We start from the raw sequence: 19,942 nt of genomic DNA on the forward strand, positions 1-19,942 counted from the left end.
GATGGTCGTGTGAAACCCAGCTCGCGCTATTCGTCCACGAGACTCAGACGGCCATAGACACAGGTTCACAGGTAGGTGCCGTGTTTCTTGACTTCCGCAAGGCATTCGATACAGTTCCCCACAGTCGTTTAATGAACAAAGTAAGAGCATATGGACTATCAGACCAATTGTGTGATTGGATTGAGGAGTTCCTAGATAACAGAACGCAGCACGTCATTCTCAATGGAGAGAAGTCTTCCGAAGTAAGAGTGATTTCAGGTGTGCCACAGGGGAGAGTCATAGGACCGTTGCTATTCACAATATACATAAATGACCTGGTGGATGACATCAGAAGTTCACTGAGGCTTTTTGCAGATGATGCTGTGGTGTATCTAGAGGTTGCAACAATGGAAAATTGTACTGAAATGCAGGAGGATCTGCAGCGAATTGAGGCATGGTGCAGGGAATGGCAATTCAATCTCAATGTAGACAAGTGTAATGTGCTGCGAATACACAGAAAGAAAGATCCCTTATCATTTAGCTACAATATAGCAGGTCAGCAACTGGAAGCAGTTAATTTCATAAATTATCTGTGAGTAGGCATGAGGAGTGATTTAAAATGGAATGATGATATAAAGTTGATCGTCGGTAAAGCAGATGCCAGACTGAGATTCATTGGAAGAATCATAAGGGAATGCAATCCGAAAACAAAGGAAGTAGGTTACAGTATGCTTGTTCGCCCACTGCTCGAATACTGCTCAGCAGTGTGGGATCCGTACCAGATAGGGTTGATAGAAGAGATAGAGAAGATCCAACGGAGAGCAGCGTGCTTAGTTACAGGATCATTTAGTAATCGCGAAAGCGTTACGGAGATGATAGATAAACTCCAGTGGAAGACTCTGCAGGAGAGACGCTCAGTAGCTCGGTACGTGCTTTTGTTGAAGTTTCGAGACCATACCTTCACCGAGGAGTCAAGCAGTATATTGCTCCCTCCTACGTATATCTCGCAAAGAGACCGTGAGGATAAAATCAGAGAGATTAGAGCCCACACAGAGACATACTGACAATCGTTCTTTCCACGAACAATACGAGACTGGAATAGAAGGGAGATCCGATAGAGGTACTCAGGGTACCCTCCGCCCCACACCGTCAGGTGGCTTGCGGAGTATGGATGTAGATGTAGATGTAGATCCCATCAGACTGCCAACATCGATTGCTGTCAGCTCGGCTAGCAGTTTGCTGGATCACCGTGTGGGTCTGCCGAGTCCAGTCAGCGAGCGAGGTACACTCAGTCCTCGCCAGACCAACGGAGGAGCTACTCGATTGAGGAGTAGCGACACTGGTCACGAAAACTGACAGCGGCCACGAGAGCGGTGTACTGACCACGTGCCCCTCTGTATCCACATCCAGTGTCGCCTAAAGGCCGAAGTTCACACGGTGGCCTGTCAGTACCGTTGCGCCTTCCAGGCCTGTTCGGACAGCATTTGTTTGTTTTTTGTACTTTTACTACCTCAGAATAAAGAAGAGTTTTGCTCTTTCTGCTGCCTTTGCTGCTTCTTTTACATAAATAACCCTCTGACTCAAACTGCAGTTTTGTTTCTGTAAAAGCTGCAGATAAACTGTTGCTACCTGTATTTTATCCGAGACAAGTCTTCCGGTCCAGATGGTATACCGATCAGGTTCCTTTCGGAGTATGCAGACACAGTAGCGCCTTCCTTAGCAATCATATACAACCGCTCCCTTGACGAAAGGTCTGTTCCTAAAGACTGGAAAGTAGCACAGGTCACTCCAATATTCAAGAAAGGAAATAGGAGTAACCCATTAAATTACAGACCCATATCACTGACCTCAATTTGCAATAGTATTTTGGAGCATATACTGTACTCAAACATTATGAATCAGCTTGAAGAAAATGACTTATTGATGCATAACCAACACGTATTCAGAAAATATCTTTCTTGTACAACACAGCTAGCTCTTTATTCCCATGAAGTAATGAGTGCTGTCGACAAGGGATCTCAGATCGATTCCATATTCCTAGCTTTCCAGAAGTCTTTTGATACCGTTCCTCACAAGTGACTATTAATCAAATTGTGTATCTATGGCGTATCATCTCAGTTCTGTGACTGGATTCGTGATTTCCTCTCAGAGAGGTCACAGTTCCTACTGATAGATGGTAAATCATCGAGTAGAACAGAAGTGATATTTGGCGTTCCGCAAGGTAGTGTCGTAGGCCCTCTGCTGTTCCTGATTTACATAAATGATCTAGGTGATAATCTGAGCAGCCCCCTTAGATTGTTTGCAGATGATGCTGTAATTTACCATCTAGCAAAATCATCAGGCGATCAGTTCCAACTACAAAATGATCTAGAGAGAATTTCTGTATGCTGCGAAAAGTGGCAATCGGCACTAAACAAAGAAAAGTGCGAGGTCATCCACAAAGGCACTAAAAGAAATCCGATAAATTTTGGGTATACGATAAATCGCACAAATCTAAGGGCTGTCAATTCGACTAAATACCTGGGAATTACAATTAGACCAACTTAAATTGGAAAGACCACATAGATAATATTCTGGGGAAGGCGGAACACTTAGAAGATGCGACAAACCCACTAAAGAGACAGCCTACATTAGACTTGTCCGTCCTCTGCTGGAATATTGCTGCGCGGTAGGGGATCCTTACCAGGTAGGATAGACGGAGGACATCGAAAAATTGGGAAGAAGGGCAGCTTGTTTCGTGTTATCGTGCAATAGGGGTGAGAGTGTCACAGATACGATACACGAGTTGGGGTGGCAGTCACTGAAACAAAGGCGGTTTTCTTTGCGGCGAGATTTATTTACGAAATTTCAATCGCCAACTTTCTCTTCCGAATGTGAAAATATTTTGTTGACACCCACCTACATAGGCAGAAATGATCGTCATAATAAAATAAGAGAAATCAGAGCTGGAACAGAAAGATTAAGATGTTCCTTTTTCCCAAGCGGCATTCGAGAGTGGAATGCCAGAGAAGTAGTATGAAAATGGTTCGATGAACCGTCTACCAGGCACTTCAGTGTGAATTGCAGAGTAACCATGTAGATGCAGATGTAGATCTTCACCGTTTCAAACAATGTATTCCATTTAACATGGTCAAAAGCTTTCTCTAAATGTACAAATACTATGAACACCTCTTTGCCTTTCTTTAACCTTTCTTCTAAGACAGGTTGTAAGGTTAGTGTTGCTTCATGTCTTCCTACATTTCTCCAGAACCCAAACTGATTTTGCCCAGATCAGTGTCTATCAGCTATTTTATCATTTTGTCGATAATTTATGTCAGTATTTTGCAACCAGTGCTTTGAACTAAACTGACTAAATTCCTTCTATTAAACTTTTTGGGGGTACAGAATTTTTTTCGTACTCAAATTCACGATATTTCCCTCGCACGTCAGAGTTGCAAAGTCTTCTGGACCCTCATCATCACACATAAATGAGCAATCTATTAATAATCACCATATAGCGGAGATGCTGATTCACAAATAGGCACAACAGGAAGACTCTCACAATTATAGCTTTCAGCCGTTAAGGTCTTCGTCTACGTCTACATCTACATCTACATTTATACTCCGCAAGCCACCCAATGGTGTGTGGTGGAGGGCACTTCACGTGCCACTGTCATTACCTCCCTTTCCTGTTCCAGTCGCGTACGGTTCGCGGGAAGAACGACTGCTGGAAAGCCTCCGTGCGCGCTCGAATCTCTCTAATTTTACATTCGTGATCTCCTCGGGAGGTATAAGTAGGGGGAAGCAATATATTCGATACCTCATCCAGAAACGCACCCTCTCGAAACCTGGACAGCAAGCTAACCGCGATGCAGAGCGCCTCTCTTGCAGAGTCTGCCACTCGAGTTTGCTAAACATCTCCGTAATGCTATCACGCTTACCAAATAACCCCGTGACGAAACGCGCTGCTCTTCTTTGGATCTTCTCTATCTCCTCTGTCAACCCGACCTGGTACGGATCCCACACTGACGAGCAATACTCAAGTATAGGTCGAATGAGTGTTTTGTAAGCTACCTCGTTTGTTGATGGACTACATTTTCTAAGGACTCTCCCAATGAATCTCAACCTGGTACCCGCCTTACCAACAATTAATTTTATATGATCATTCCACTTCAAATCGTTCTGCATGCATACTCACAGATATTTTACAGAAGTAACTGCTACCAGTGTTTGTTCCGCTATCATATAATCATACAATAAAGGATCCTTCTTTCTATGTATTCGCAATACATTACATTTGTCTATGTTAAGGGTCAGTTGCCACTCCCTGCACCAAGTGCCTATCTGCTGCAGATCTTCCTGCATTTCGCTGCAATTTTCTAATGCTGCAACTTCTCTGTATACTATAGCATCATCCGCGAAAAGCCGCACGGAACTTCCGACACTATCTACTAGGTCATTTATATATATTGTGAAAAACAATGGTCCCATAACACTCCCCTGTGGCACTCCAGAGGTTACTTTAACGTCTGTAGATGTCTCTCCATTGATAACAACATGCTGTGTTCTGTTTGCTAAAAACTCTTCAATCCAGCCACACAGCTGGTCTGATATTCCGTAGGCTCTTACTTTGTTTATCAGGCGACAGTGCGGAGCTGTATCGAACGCCTTCCGGAAGTCAAGGAAAATAAAATCTACCTGGGAGCCTGTATCTAATATTTTCTGGGTCTCGTGAACAAATGAAGCGAGTTGGGTCTCACACGATCGCTGTTTCCGGAATCCGTGTTGATTCCTACAGAGTAGATTCTGGGTTTCCAAAAACGACATGATACTCGAGCAAAAAACATGTTCTAAAATTGTACAACAGATCGACGTCAGAGATATAGGTCTATAGTTTTGCTCATCTGCTCGACGACCCTTTTTGAAGACTGGGACTACCTGCATTCTTTTCCAATCATTTGGAACCTTCTGTTCTTCTGGAGACTTGCGGTACACGGCTGTTAGAAGGGGGGCAAGACAAACCCCCCTCCCTCCCCCCCACACACACAATTGCTGTCTCAGGCAAACAGAAACCACATTGTGAGCAGCAGCACCAGTGCATGATAGAAGAGGTGACTGGGTTGGGGTAAGGGGGGAGGGGGGGGGGGCTGGAGCGGAGAGATAGTATGGTGGGGGTGGCAGACACCGAAGTGCTGCAGGTTAGACTGAGGGCAGGGGAGAGGGGCGGGGGTGGGAGGTCAAATAGTGGAACAGGAGAGAAATAACAAGACTGTGTGTGGGGGTGGAATGACAGCTGTGTACTGCTGGAATGGAAACATTCGATCCTGGATTTTCCATTGTTTGAGTAATCTATCAACGTTATACAAAAGTGGATTTTTAAAATAGCACATAGATCCGCACATTTTTGCACAGTGTAGACATTTGTCAGCATTATTTATTTGCAGTACTACTAAAGCAGTGCGTGGCATTTAAAAGTTCGTCAGCAGCTGATCTCACATCGTGGTTAAGTAGGCCACAGAGTTTACAACATTGCACAGATGCTGAGGGAGGCCCTAGGAGCAAGCAACAATGAGAATCAGCACGGACGACAGTATATTAAAAAATGATGTATCGATAAAATGAGATGCTGTTACTTTTGTTAGAGTTATTCTCAGGTAGCTACACTGGCAGTGCACTTGTAAATGTTCACGCAATAAATATACAAGGATATACGTAGAATTTCAGTGGAATTCATTTATAAAGCATGGAAAGATAAGTAAAATTTTAAGATTAAAAATCAATTAATATAATTTTACGATTCAGTCTCCCTGAAGAACCATGTCCACTTGATATTGGAGTGCATTTTATTTGTGTGCTTTATCTGTTGGGAATAAGTGCAACAAGTGCAAAAGAGACATCTGCTCAGAGTTCCTCGGTTAGACAATTAGGTCGACAATCAAAATATTGTGCACAACAATGGAACTGTTAACTCTGCTAGAAAACCAAAAAGCGCAAGCGTAACTAGGAAGCCTGCTTCCTTACTGTCCCAAATTTAAAACCAGGACCTCAAGTAAAATATAGGGCTATTACAAATGATTGAAGCGATTTCATAAATTCACTGTAGCTCCATTCATTGACATACGGTCACGACACACTACAGATACGAGAAAAACTCATAAAGTTTTGTTTGGCTGAAGCCGCACATCAGGTTTCTGCCGCCAGAGCGCTCGAGAGCGCAGTGAGACAAAATGGCGACAGGAGCCAAGAAAGCTTATGTCGTGCTTGAAATTCACTCACATTAGTCAGTCATAACAGTGCAACGACACTTCAGGACGAAGTTCAACAAAGATCCACCAACTGCTAACTCCATTCGGCGATGGTATGCGCAGTTTAAAGCTTCTGGATGCCTCTGTAAGGGGAAATCGACGGGTCGGCCTGCAGTGAGCGAAGAAACGGTTGAACGCGTGCGGGCAAGTCTCACGCGTAGCCCGTGGAAGTCGACGAATGAAGCAAGCAGGGAGCTAAACGTACCACAGCCGACGATTTGGAAAATCTTACGGAAAAGGCTAAAGGAGAAGCCTTACCGTTTACAATTGCTACAAGCCCTGACACCTGATGACAAATTCACACGCTTTGAATTTTCGGCGCGGTTGCAACAGCTCGTGGAAGAGGATGCGTTCAGTGCGAAACTTGTTTTCAGTGATGAAGCAACATTTTTTCTTAATGGTGAAGTGAAGAGACACAATGTGCGAATCTGGGCGGTAGAGAATCCTCACGCATTCGTGCAGCAAATTCGCAATTCACCAAAAGTTAACGTGTTTTGTGCAATCTCACTGTTTAAAGTTTACGGCCCCTTTTTCTTCTGCGAAAAATACGTTACAGGACACGTGTATCTGGACATGCTGGAAAATTGGCTCGTGCCACAACTGGAGACCGACAGCGCCGACTTCATCTTTCAACGGGATGGTGCTCCACCGCACTTCCATCAGGATGTTGGGCATTTCTTAAACAGGAGATTGGAAAACCGACGGATCGGTCGTGGTGGAGATCACGATCAGCAATTCCTGTCACGGCCTCCACGCTCTCCCGACTGAACCCCGTGCGATTTCTTTCTGTGGGGTTATGTGAAAGATTCAGTGTTTAAACCTCCTCTACCGAGAAACGTGCCAGAACTGCGAGCTCGCATCAACGATGCTTTCGAACTCATTGATGGGGACATGCTGCGCCGAGTGTGGGAGGAACTCTATTATCGGCTCGATGTCTGCCGAATCACTAAAGGGGCACATATCGAACATTTGTGAATGCTTAAAAAAACTTTTTGAGTTTTTGTATGTGTGTGCAAAGCATTGTGAAAATATCTCAAATAATAAAGTTATTGTAGAGCTGTGAAATCGCTTCAATCATTTGTAATAACCCTGTAATTCTCAAACACGTTTGACTGGTTGAGTAAGCAGCCACCAGCCACTCCTCACTCACCAGCATCAGAGCTCCCGTGTCGAGGACCACCCCGTAGAGACGAACGATGTGCTCGTGGTCTATGGAGTGCATGATGCCGGCTTCCTTCAGGAACTCAATCGGGTTGTTCTGCATCCTCTCACGGCTAAGGCACTTGATGGCAACCTGGATCTGCAAACAAAGAAATAGCAACCAATTTTACGACTTCCTTTTTATGTCAAACATCAGTACCTATCACCATGTCATGCAAAAACTTCCAACTGTGACTGGCAGTGAAAAGTGTAAGGACACTAGTACCCTCTGGCACACTTCATACAGTGGCTAGCAGAATACAGATGTATAGACTCCTTCGAAAGTATGCTAGTTTCCAAATATGAAATTATGAACCTAGTTTTATCAAAACACGTTAATTAACATGTTCATCACATCTTCCCATTTCAGGTGTGGAAAATGATGTCTAGCATACGATCTCTTCTACCGTGCTGGCATGCAAGAATTCTTCTTCCACTTACATTTTGCCAACAGCACGTCCACTTTCTTCTAACTCGCATATGTTCAGGGTTTAACGGCATACACCAACGATCTGAGTTACCGAAAGCAAAAAATACACGTATTCGAGTCCCGTGACTTTGGTAGCGAGATAAGGCTATCTGGAAATCACTCGCACATCGACTCAGTTGTTTCGGGGGAAATGTGGCAGGTTGTGTCATCCAGTTGTAACCACGAGTCTCTAACATCCGATCATCTGAAATCCGCAAAATATCTATTATCACCACACGGTATCAGTTTCCATTAGTTGTCACGGGTTGTCCTGCCTCATCTTAGAAAAGGCCGATAACGCCACTGACATAAACACCACACCGAATTGTCACTTGCTGTGGATGCATTTCCCTCTCTTGAACCGTGCAAGGATTTTTGCCCCACAGATAAGACAGTTCTGTTTATTCACAGATTCATTTAAGTGCAAGCACACCTCCTCACTAAAGATTAAGTTCCTCACAAAACTGTTGTCTTCCTTTAGTTTTCTCATAAACCAGCCAACAAAAGTTGTCTTTTCTCACAATCAGATTTTTTCCAGCTGCTGCGTTAACTGAATTCCGTGGAGATCGTACTGAAGAATTTTCCATCCTGAAGAATATCTTATGCCCAATTCTTGGGACTGGCAAAGACCCAACTTTTCTGGACCACGTAACAGACACAATTTTATGAACGACTGCAATGTTTCGCACATATCTGCCATAACGAGGGTGCCCATAACTCTTTAATGTTCACTGTTGAACCTGTTTCATTGAACTTTAAAATTAAGTCTCCATACTCTTGATACAAAAGGCCCAATGGTTGGTTGGTTGGTTGGGGAAGGAGACCAGACAGCGTGGTCATCGGTCTCATCGGATTAGGGAAGGATGGGGAAGGAAGTCGGCCGTGCCCTTTCAGAGGAACCATCCCGGCATTTGCCTGGACTGATTTAGGGAAATCACGGAAAACCTAAATCAGGATGGCCGGACGCGGGATTGAACCGTCGTCCTCCCGAATGAGAGTCCAGTGTCTAACCACTGCGCCACCTCGCTCGGTAAGGTCCAATGGTACTGACCGACCATCGTGTCGTCCTCAGCCGATATGCATCACTGGACATGGATACGGAGAGTCATGTGGTCAGCACACTGCTCATGGTGCCCCATAATCACATGAAAATGCCTTACATTTGCTACATAACTTTCTTCATTCTGATTTCATGTTGATGAATTCTTCTCGGGTTATTAGCCGAGTGGTGGCATCATCTTGTTGCAACGTTGCAACGAGTTTTGTACCCGTCACCTTCTGGGTAAAGACTTTCACCAGAAGATGACGGGTACGAAACTGATTGAAACGTTCGACAAGACACCGCCACCACTTGGCTGATAACCGAGAAGAATTCATCAGTGGAATACGCCGAGAATGATTAAATGTTTTCACTGATAGCTCTCATTGTGCAATAGTACACTGATCCATGGTTGAACACACATTGAAGAACTGCAAAAAATTCAGACTGAAGCAACAATCAGAATGTTTATGGAAATCGAAATGATGCATGAAAATGTGGTAAACTCACATCAAAAATGTGTTATGTAACTCCAAACCAGTGTAGTTTTTGAAGGACTCTTTAGATGTACCACAGCAAAGTGACAATTCTCAGTGCCCCAGAAAAAGAACTGAATTGTAGGTCAATACTGGAATATGTCTTCTTCAACACACTGGATTGTCTGCAGGGTACCCATTTACATCTCCCACAATCCCTTCATTAGACATGAACTGCAATCCAGACTTATTCTTTTTTTCCATTGTTGTCATTAACATCAAGGACCAGTCTTCTTAAGACTGTTCCACTTACAAAGTTCTCAAAGATTATCTTTCCATCTTTTCTGTGGCTTCACCTACTTTATTTTCCTATACTTCTGCAGTTATTGGTCAATTTGTATATCTATTAGTGGCCATTCTTTCAACTTGATCTAGCCATTTTATCTGAGCTGCAATTTCTTCTCGTACCCTCCTTGCACCTAAACTGAGTCTTATACCTTAATTCTGGATGACATTAGTTCTCTTGTGTCCTAGATGTTGAGAGTAGAAACATCATTTCTCTTGCCTGTTGTCTTTGTTGGGTTGCTTTTGTCTGGGTCCAACACTCAGTGTAGGCTTATTACAATAAATGTTGTGATTCCAAAGCATAAAGAAACTGCATTCGGTAGTTTAGTAGACGCTGCAGCCAATGCTCTCAGTGAGCATAGCACACTGAAGAAATGAGTTAAAATATTATTAAGCATGTAGCATTGAACAATGATTTAATATAAATATCGTGAATTGACTTACATGCGAGGAGAGGATGAAAGAAAAAACATAACAAGTTAGAGTTAAGAAGAGGGTGGAATAAAGACAGAATGGATTACTTAGAAGTTTCACGAACTTTTTCCAGTATCTGCATAAACGTGACCGCACGTAAACAATTTTCACAGATAACTAACATAATGCGAGGTGTAAATTCGGTAATGGAAAGGTGTTATTAGGATGTGAACAAAGTAAATGCTGTGTCTCCACCAAAGGCTGTACCCAGCACCAGATTTCAGAGGATGCCACATACAGTGTGGTCAGTTGCCTCCTAGACGGTGCACATAAACGTAACTAATTTATGCTTCCACTATAAGACAACCAAATGGGCCATTTATCTGACAATAGTTACGCACAGCACCACAGTGTATGCTGAAACCCAGAACTATTTGATAGATCTGCTAAACAGACTACAGTTGCATATTAATACATTGAGCTTACTATTTTAAGTGGCCACACACCGACACTCGGCCAGTCATTGCTCGGTTCCAGTTACGACACAGTTGCCACTGGCATCAGACATTTCTCATCTGCTATCTCTAGCACTGACCAGTTCCACTAGTCAGACAGTTAACAATGATGTGTCAAAGGTTAGTTGAATTAACAAAGTGTTTACTACTGAGAAGGAGAACTTTTAGACTCATATACGAGAAATTTATCTTCAAAAAGTGTAATCCACAACTTTCCGCATCAGTATGAGAATAGGCATAGGACGTGTTACTTAGTCACGTGTACATATGTATGACGGTGAGTCAAATGAAAACCTTAAATATTATTTATTGTGCAGAAGTGGTACAAGGCTGTATCACTTTTCAACATAATCTCCCTCGCGCTCAATGCAAGTCCTCCAGCACTTACAAAGTGCATAAATTCCTTTAGAAAAAAATTATTTTGGTAGTCCACGCAACCACTCGTCCACCGCGTGGCGTACCTCTTCATCAGAATGGAACTTCTTTCCTCCCATTGTGTCTTTGAATGGTCCAAACTAATGGAAATCACTCGGGGCAAGGTCTGGTGAGTATGGTGGATGAGGGAGACACTCAGAATGCAGGTCTGGGATTGTTGCAACTGTCGTATGGGCAGTGTGGGGCCTTGCATTGTCATGTTGCAAAAGGACACCTGCTGACAGCAATCCACGTCGCTTTGATTTGATTGCAGGCCGCAGATGATTTTTTAGGAGATCTGTGTACGATGCACTGGTGACAGTGGTCCCTCTAGGCATGTAATGCTCCAAAATGACACCTTTTTCGTCCCAAAAGAGAGTCAGCATAACCTTCCCTGCTGATGGTTCTGTTCGAAACTTCTTTGGTTTTGGTGACGAGGAATGGCGCCATTCCTTGCTCGCTCTCTTCGTTTCCGGTTGGTGGAAGCGAACCCAGGTTTCGTCCCCAGTAACGATTCTTGCAAGGAAGCCATCACCTTCTCGTCCAGAGCGCCGAAGAAGATCTTCGCAAGCATCGACACGTCGTTCTGTCATTTCAGGAGTCAGCTGCCGTGGCAACCATCTTGCAGACACTTTGTGAAACTGGAGCACATCACGCACAATGTGGTGTGCTGACCCGTGACTAATCTGTAAACATGCCGCAATGCCATTCAGTGTCACTCAGCGGTTTTCCTTCACTATGGCTTCAACTGCTGCAATGTTCTGTGGAGTCACAACTCGTTGTGCCTGACCTGGACGAGGAGCATCTTCCACTGAAGTCACACCATTTGGGAACTTCCTACTCCATTCGCAGACTTGCTGCTGTGACAAACATTCATCACCGTACTGAACCTTCATTCGTCGATGGATTCCAATAGATTTCACACCTTCACTACGCAAAAAACCGAATAACAGAACGCTGTTCTTCCCTGGTGCAAGTCGCAAGAGGGGCGGCCATCTTTATACTTGTACTGCGACGGTATGTATGCATCTGCACTGTGCTGTCACCTACGGGCCATTCTGCACGCTGTTTGTAGCAAGCTTACCAACTTACAGGATAACAGCATGAAATTTCGATTTGTTATTACAAATTTAAGGTTTCCATTTGACTCGCCCTCATATGAGAGACCCAAAACTAAATAATACTGAAGGAGAGCTGGAAATAAATTTGAAAAATGGATGCTATTATAGAGCTACCATTCAGTGTTCAAAGTGAGTTAGTTCCTGTTGTGCAGCCGTAATAACGTCAGACAACTTTTCACGTGAATCACGAGAGCACAAATGACAGCTCCGCCCAAGCACCCCTCTTTTATTTCTTGTGTAAGTGGTACTACCACCAACCGTATATGTGTATATTGCTATTCCATGACTTTTGTCACCTCAGTGTAATGAATACATAGATCTCAAGTTTATGGAGCAAATGTTTGAAGCGAATGTCTCCTGGGCAGCAATGGAGCTGAGAGGGGACGCTTCTCCCCCTCTCATCACAGCAAAGAAAGTGACACGTCGTCTACTTAATTCCACTCCGCAGTTCAACTACTAGAATGAGTGCTTTGAATTAAATGCTGGATTAGAAAGTTAAAATGTAGGCCATTTTCATTGCACCACCGTAAGCTAGAGTCCGTGGCAACGACTCGCCAAGATACTACCTCGAGCGAGTACGGACGTGACTCTAGGTGTGGCAGACTGCAGACATCGCACCGCAGAAGAGTCCAGAAGAGCTGCCTCGCCACCACAACTCTTAAAATACGTAGCTGATGTTAATACTACTCTACTGTGTGTTGTACAGCCTCTCCCCAACGTTATTCAATCTGTATATTGAGCAAGCAGAAAAATTCGGAGTAGGTATTAAAATCCGTGGAGAAGAAACAAAAACTTTGAGGTTCGCCGATGGCATTGTAATTCTGTCAGAGACAGCAAAGGACTTGGAAGAGCAGTTGAACGGAATGGATGGTGTCTTGAAGGGAGGATATAAGATGAGCATCAACAAAAGCAAAACAAAGGCAATGGAATGTAGTCGTATTAAGTCGGGTGACGCTGCGGGGATTTGATTAGGAAATGAGACACTTAAAGTAGTAAAGGAGTTTTGCTATTTAGGGAGTAAAATAACTGATGATGGTCGAAGTAGAGAGGATATAAAATGTAGACTGGCAATGGCAAGGAAAGCGTTTCTGAAGAAGAGAAATTTGTTAACATCGAGTATTGTTTCAAGTGTCAGAAAGTCGTTTCTGAAAGTATTTGTATGGAGTGTAGCCATGTATGGAAGTGAAACATGGACGGTAAATAGTTTGGACATGAAGAGAATAGAAGCTTTCGAAATGTGGTGTTACAGAAGAATGCTGAAGATAAGGTGGGTAGATCACGTAACTAATGAGGAGGTATTGAATAGGATTGGGGAGAAGAGAAGTTTGTGGCACAACTTGACTAGAAGAAGAGATCGGTTGGTAGGACATGTTCTGAGGCATCAAGGGATCACAAATTTAGCATTGGAGGGCAGCGTGGAGGGTAAAAATCGTAGAGGGAGACCAAGAGATGAATACACTAAGCAGATTCAGAAGGATGTAGGCTGCAGTAGGTACTGAGAGATGAAGTAGCTTGCACAGGATAGAGTAGCATGGAAAGCTGCATCAAACCAGTCTCAGGACTGAAGACCACAACAACAACAACAACAACAACATGTGTTGTATGCAGAATAAATGTACCAAAAGATTTTTATGGCCAGTTCCAGTTTACGTATTTGAATGCAGCAAAAATTGTGAGTTTTGAAAGCTTTTGTAAAGCTGACAATCTACTTATGTTACTGCAAAATGTAAATCTACACAAGAAAAACCTTATTTTAAAACATCAAAATGTTCAGAGAGTTGCTGTGCCGGATAGTGTAACAGAGAGTTTTATCAAATGCCCTGCTCCACAACAGGAGCTGATGTACGTGAATCAATATAGAAAAAGGAAGAGATGTTGTGTACCCCGGTCTGTGTTTGTACAGGGGGTGCTCGAGCAGTAACAACTGGAGAAGTGGCCAGTCGTCGGGTGAAGTGCGCACTCACTCACTGCTCGACGATGTAGATACACTCGGACACTCCGAGTCGACAGTGTGGTAGACGGCTCGGAGCGAGAGGGCCACCGACAATGTCAACGGGGACCCGAAACAGACGAATCACTTTTTGACGTAAAAAGATGGAAATTTGAAGTACGGCCTACAAGTCACAAGTGCAATATTGCATTGGAGGTTTAGATTATTTTGAGAGGTAATTAAGAGGATCTGTTAGTGTGAGTGAGAAAGAATTTAAAATACAGGCTGTTTGTAAATGAATATCGGGGTTTTAATGCTTTATAATATTTATTATATTAAACTCACAGTTATAAATGATATGTCAGATGAAAGAGCAACTCAAACAGTTTTACCAAGAACCTTATAAACGTTCAATGTGAGCACCATTTGTCACACGGCACACATCGAGTCTATAGTAGAGTTCTTCCCAAACGCTGATAAGTGTGTCTTCAATCGTTGTAACAACAGCTGCTTCAATCCGGTTTCTTAATTCAGCGAGGTCTGCTTGTAGTGTGTAAAATAACTTTTATCTTAATAATATGAATATTTATATACGAAGGGGGACCCAAAAGAAACCGGATTGTTGTCATAAAAAATTGATGAACCTTTTTACAAAATTACTTCAGTCACCTTCAAAATACTCTCCATTACATGCGATGCACTTGTTGAGTCTCTTTTCCCACTGTTGGAAGCTTGTTTGGAACTCTTCAAGTTTGATATTGTCCAGTGCCCTTTGCGAAGCTGTTTTTACCGCCTCCAAATTGTCATAAAGCTCCCCTTTTAGCGTTTTTTTCATTCGTGGAAATAGGGAAAAGTCGCACGGGGCTAGGTCCAGCGAATACGGAGCGTGGGGAACGACAGACCACCTCTGAGATGCTAAATAGTGGGTCACTCGCAAGGCCGTGTGTGCTGGAGCGTTGTCGTGATGCAGAAACCGGTCACCTGTTCGCCAAAGTTCCGGGCGTTTCCTCCTCACATCCTCTCGCAGACGCCTTAAAACATCCAAGTAAAAGTGCGGGTTAACAGTCTGGCCAGGGGGTACGAATTCCCGATGCACAATTCCACGAACATCAAAAAAGACAGTGATCACCGTCTTCACATTTGACCTCACTTGCCTCGCTTTTTTTGGTCTGGGAGAGTTGGGAGTCCTCCACTGGCTTGACGCTTGCTCGGTTTCTGGGTCATACATCAACTCTCATCCCCTGTAATGACTTTGTTCAAGAAGTTTGGATCACGTGCAATCTCTGTTTTCAAGACCTGACACACATTCATGCGGATGGTTTCTTGCTCCAGTGTGAGAAGGCGCGGAACAAATTTAGCAGCAACACGTCTCATGTGCAAATCTCACTCAAAATCCGCTGGCACGAGCTCCAACTTATTCCTGTCTCTGCTGAAATTTGGTCGATCGTTTGGCGACGATCCTTTGGCGGACCTTTTCAATGTTCTCCTCATTTCGCGATGTTGAAGGGCGTCCAGAATGAGCTCGGTCATCAACACACATCTCATGACGTTTAAAGCGCCCAAACCACTCGAAAACGTGTGTGCGGCTCATAGTGTCCTCCTGGAAAGCTTCCTGAAGCATTTGTTGTGTCTCTGTTGCAGTTTTTTTAAGCAGGAAACAAAATTTCACACACACTCTTTGTTCTTTTAAAGTTGCCATAACTACTTCGCAGATGTAACCCGCCAACAGTCACAGAAACACAATACCACACTTGCCCGTTCAGCTCTACACTGAAGCCGTCTGCACAGCTATCTCATGAAGGTCTCTACTAACACCATCTAGCGTGAGAACCCTGCACTACGTCTACGAGTGGCAGCGCCCTCGGAGTCTGGTTTCTTTTGGGTCCTCCCTCATAAGTGTTTGGCAAGAGAGAGATTGATTTTGATTGAGACTTTACTTTAAGTCTTAACTGGTACCTGCATTTTGGTTGCTGCCTCCTTAAATGATCAGCTTCTGCACCAGTTGGTGATGTATTATAATTTGGAGGAAGTTATTTAAAGTACAACTCTGTTGGTTACTCGGTCGTATTACGGATAGCTTTGAGCCCAAGTTTTCGTAGCTTATCATACCTAAGGGACCACTGTTGTAAGTAAATACAATCAAACAACAATCTGCTTTTCGTGAGAAGAGGAGATTGCTTGGCACACAAACTTCTTTCAAACTACACGTCCTGCTACGTCAAAATTGGTCAGTGGAGTTCAGCACCATACTATTGTACAAGATCATAATCCAATTACTGTAATTAAGAAATTATGAGAGGTTGTTATTTGCTGAATGAAAACTAAGGAATGCATTTCTTTTCCTGTATTTTAGTGAACTTTGTACATTTACAATTCTGTCAATTGATAGACGGCAATGACAATGAAGTTCACCTCCTTTTCCAAGAACAAAATATTTCCATTCTTCACTTCCAGAAAATTTGTATACATAAATGTTTGGAAACTCTTACACATAATTTACTTGGTTTTATAACTAAAATATCAATTTTCATTAAATGTAACAATACGTCCTGAGTGACGGCCTAACAACACGTCCTCTTTCGACAAGATACAGATTAACAGTCCTGCTTTAAACAAAAATCAATTGTCTTTTTGAGTCCATACTCAAAGATTCACAACTACTATCGTTGCGGTGATTGCGTGCTAAAGAGTTTATTGCTGTCCAACTGCACTTCACTTGGTATTTACATATGTTACTGAGCTTTTCAGAATAAAATCAGGCACAAATTAGTTAAAAAAAAGGGGGGGGGGGCAGTGAGGCTCACATAACATTACAAGTGGAGGCATGTACACATGATCCTTGATGACGCCCCAAAGGAAAAAAAATCGCATGGCATTAGGTCGGGTGGATGTGGAGGCCATGCAAAGCAAGCCCTGTCATTGGACCTCTTGCGGCCTATCCAGCGCTTGGGTACACAGGTAAATAGACTTGATGTGTGCCGTGTGACAAACGGTGCTGACATTGAACATTTATAATGTTCTTGGTAAAACTGTTTGAGTTGCTCTTTCATTTGACATATCATTTATAACTGTAAGTTTAATGTAATAAATACTATAAAGTGTTAAAACTCTGATATTCATTTATAAACACCCTGTACAGAGAAGTGAAACTTAGGAGTTGGAAGTTTATTTCACAGCTGAAAGTAGTCGTCATGACCTCATATTTTAGCATCACCCTGCAAAGGATTGAAGTCCAGAAGAAGAAAAAGTTCGTACATGGTGGTGGGACAGAGTAGCTGGACCATTGGACGGCCAGAACAAATCATAAAAGCTATCCTAAATGGCCAAAAATTAATATAAAGGTGAGTGACAGATCCAACACAGCACAGTTACCAGGGAAAGCAGCAACTTAACTGTGCCACTATTTGGATTTATAACATTATGCACTCCACCTTCCCCCTCCCCCAGCCCCTGGCTGTTACAACATACAATGGAAATGACGTCCAAAGATGGTTATCCAATTCAAAACCAGTTAATTTAATTTTGCTGGAAAACCCTTTCTGCAGATCTGATTGTAATACGCTTCCCAAGTACGCTGGTATTTCAGTTTTTCAGTCACGAAGTGTGCTTGCGTGACTGCAATACACCAAAAATTTTACTGCTCCCCCAAGGAAAACTCTGGTGGAATTAAGGTCCGGCAAGTGAGGTGGCCGTAAGCTTTTGCAGAGCCACGTTTCCCAAGAAACTCCTCCAGAAGACGCGTAATGCCGTCAGCTGTGCGTGCAGTATTGCTATCTTATTTAAACTGTGGGTAATTAAACAGTAACATTCACTACTCACGGTTTCTGCAAAAAGTTAAGGTCCAACAATGCGCAATCTAACTACACTTCAAATTTTTGATCGTGCAATCGATTTTCAAGCACAGCACAAGGATTCTCCACAGACTGTAATCGTGTGGGTTTTGTACCGACATGGCCAGAGAGGAGGAACCAAATATTGAGACTGTCAGTGGTATTCCTCCCAATGAAAGATGTCAACCATCTGCAGTAACAAATTCACTTTTCACGATCCACATACTTCAATTCGTGCACTGTTGTTATTTTATACAGCAACAATTTCAGTGTGTGCCTAACTGGTTTATGTGCAATTGCAAGACAGATATCTGTTTCTTGTGTCATTTCACAGAACGATTTTGTTGGGCTCTGCTGCGTAGAGTCACAAATATCCAACAACTTTTGTTCGTTTAGATTAAGTGATCTTCCGGTTCATTCGGCTTACAACACTGAGCCAGTGTCTCAAAATTTCTCAGCAAGTTGAAGAACTGCATTATGATGAGGTACAGATGTTTCTAGAAATTTTTCAGGAAATGTCTCCTACATTAAATCTGTGTATTTACTAGCTTCTTGTAAACATGTTCAGCAAGAAAGATACATTCCTCGGTTGCAGGTACCATTATTTAAAAACAGACTGAACACCTGAACTCTATACATTGCATTCATTAACGATCATCAACTGAACAAAACTGTTAAATGTTACAGTTTTGAACATGGCTCTTTCTCAGCAACCTTATACAATTTTTTCAACACAGGAATTTTACAGCCAACCAGTTGCAAATCACTGTTTGGTACAAATGACCTATGTTTCTATGCCTAATAAGGGTGTCTTCATCAGACAAAATTTTGAATAATCATAAAATTACATTGCAAAAAAGCAGGTCAGAATTTACAGCAGCTATGCTAAAGTCAAAATTAAAATAAAATACTTTCCAGCCTTCTCATCTATGTTAAGCTAGGAATAAGAACAGTCGGATGTTATTCCTAGCTGGGCATACGTGACCAGGCTGCAATGTATTTTATTCCAATTTTTGCTTCTTCGCAATGTAATTTTATGATTCTTCAAATTTTCATTCTGATGAAGACACCCTTAGTAGGTGTCAAAACTTAGGTCAATTGTACCAAACAGTTATTTGCAACCAGTTGGCTGTAAAATTCCTACGTTTCAAAAAACTGTTAAATGTTACGCAACTGTAGAAAAATTAAAAAACAACTGCATAACTATGAAGAAATGGTTCTGCCAACTTTGTTTTGTTACTCCAGTGCACACTGACTTTCTGAACACACTGTACAAAATTATGAAACATAATTGTTGGTCATTAATTATCTTCATGACAAACGTCAGCACTGCCAATATGTAGAGGGATAGGTTGGGGAAGGTGGAAATGGAAGGGCACCCAGGATGAAAGGAGCACATACGTAATGAAGACAAGGGTACACTAAGATCTGTTTGCAGTCCAGACATTTCACCCACAGATAAAGTATTGGTGAGCAATTCTATCTCATAATTATAGAATATTTCTCACAAAAGTCTCAGTCTGACAAGTTGATCTCCACACGTGGAACCTTAGGGGCATTCCTCTATATTTCTTTAATACACTGTTACTGGATTCAGACTAGGGCATTCCTGTACTGCACATATATTCAGCCATAAGTCAGCACTAAACCACGAGAAAAGTTGCTAAGAGGAGCACAGTCATCATCTTCATCAATCTCAATTCTTTGGCCGCAGTGGGCATGCGTACACATCTTGCTATGCTGTTCGCCCTTGTGCCACTACAGTTTTCCTACAGTGCTATAGATGTCTGTATGTGTCCTAAGCCACCAATGTCTCACAGCTGTGGACGAGTTACTTCCATATTTTGGTGAATAAAAAAAGTTTCGAGTATCTACCATTGCAACATACGTGCCGCCTCATTGCGTGCTATTATTCGCAGAAAACCT

The 19,942-nt window shown here is 42.7% G+C and overlaps 1 protein-coding gene across 1 annotated transcript in view; it reads right to left on the reverse strand.

Moving 5' to 3' along the window:
- Window positions 1–19,942, reverse strand: part of LOC126212752 (uncharacterized) — a 408,628-nt gene that overhangs the window by 262,125 nt on the left and 126,561 nt on the right. Inside the window, exon 4 of the mRNA XM_049940160.1 lies at window positions 7,414–7,563. Within this exon, the coding sequence (XP_049796117.1) occupies window positions 7,414–7,563 (150 nt within the window). The remainder of the gene's footprint in view (window positions 1–7,413; window positions 7,564–19,942) is intronic.

The sequence above is a fragment of the Schistocerca nitens genome, chromosome 11 (assembly GCF_023898315.1).
Source record: "Schistocerca nitens isolate TAMUIC-IGC-003100 chromosome 11, iqSchNite1.1, whole genome shotgun sequence".
Taxonomy (NCBI): Eukaryota; Metazoa; Arthropoda; class Insecta; order Orthoptera; family Acrididae; genus Schistocerca; species Schistocerca nitens.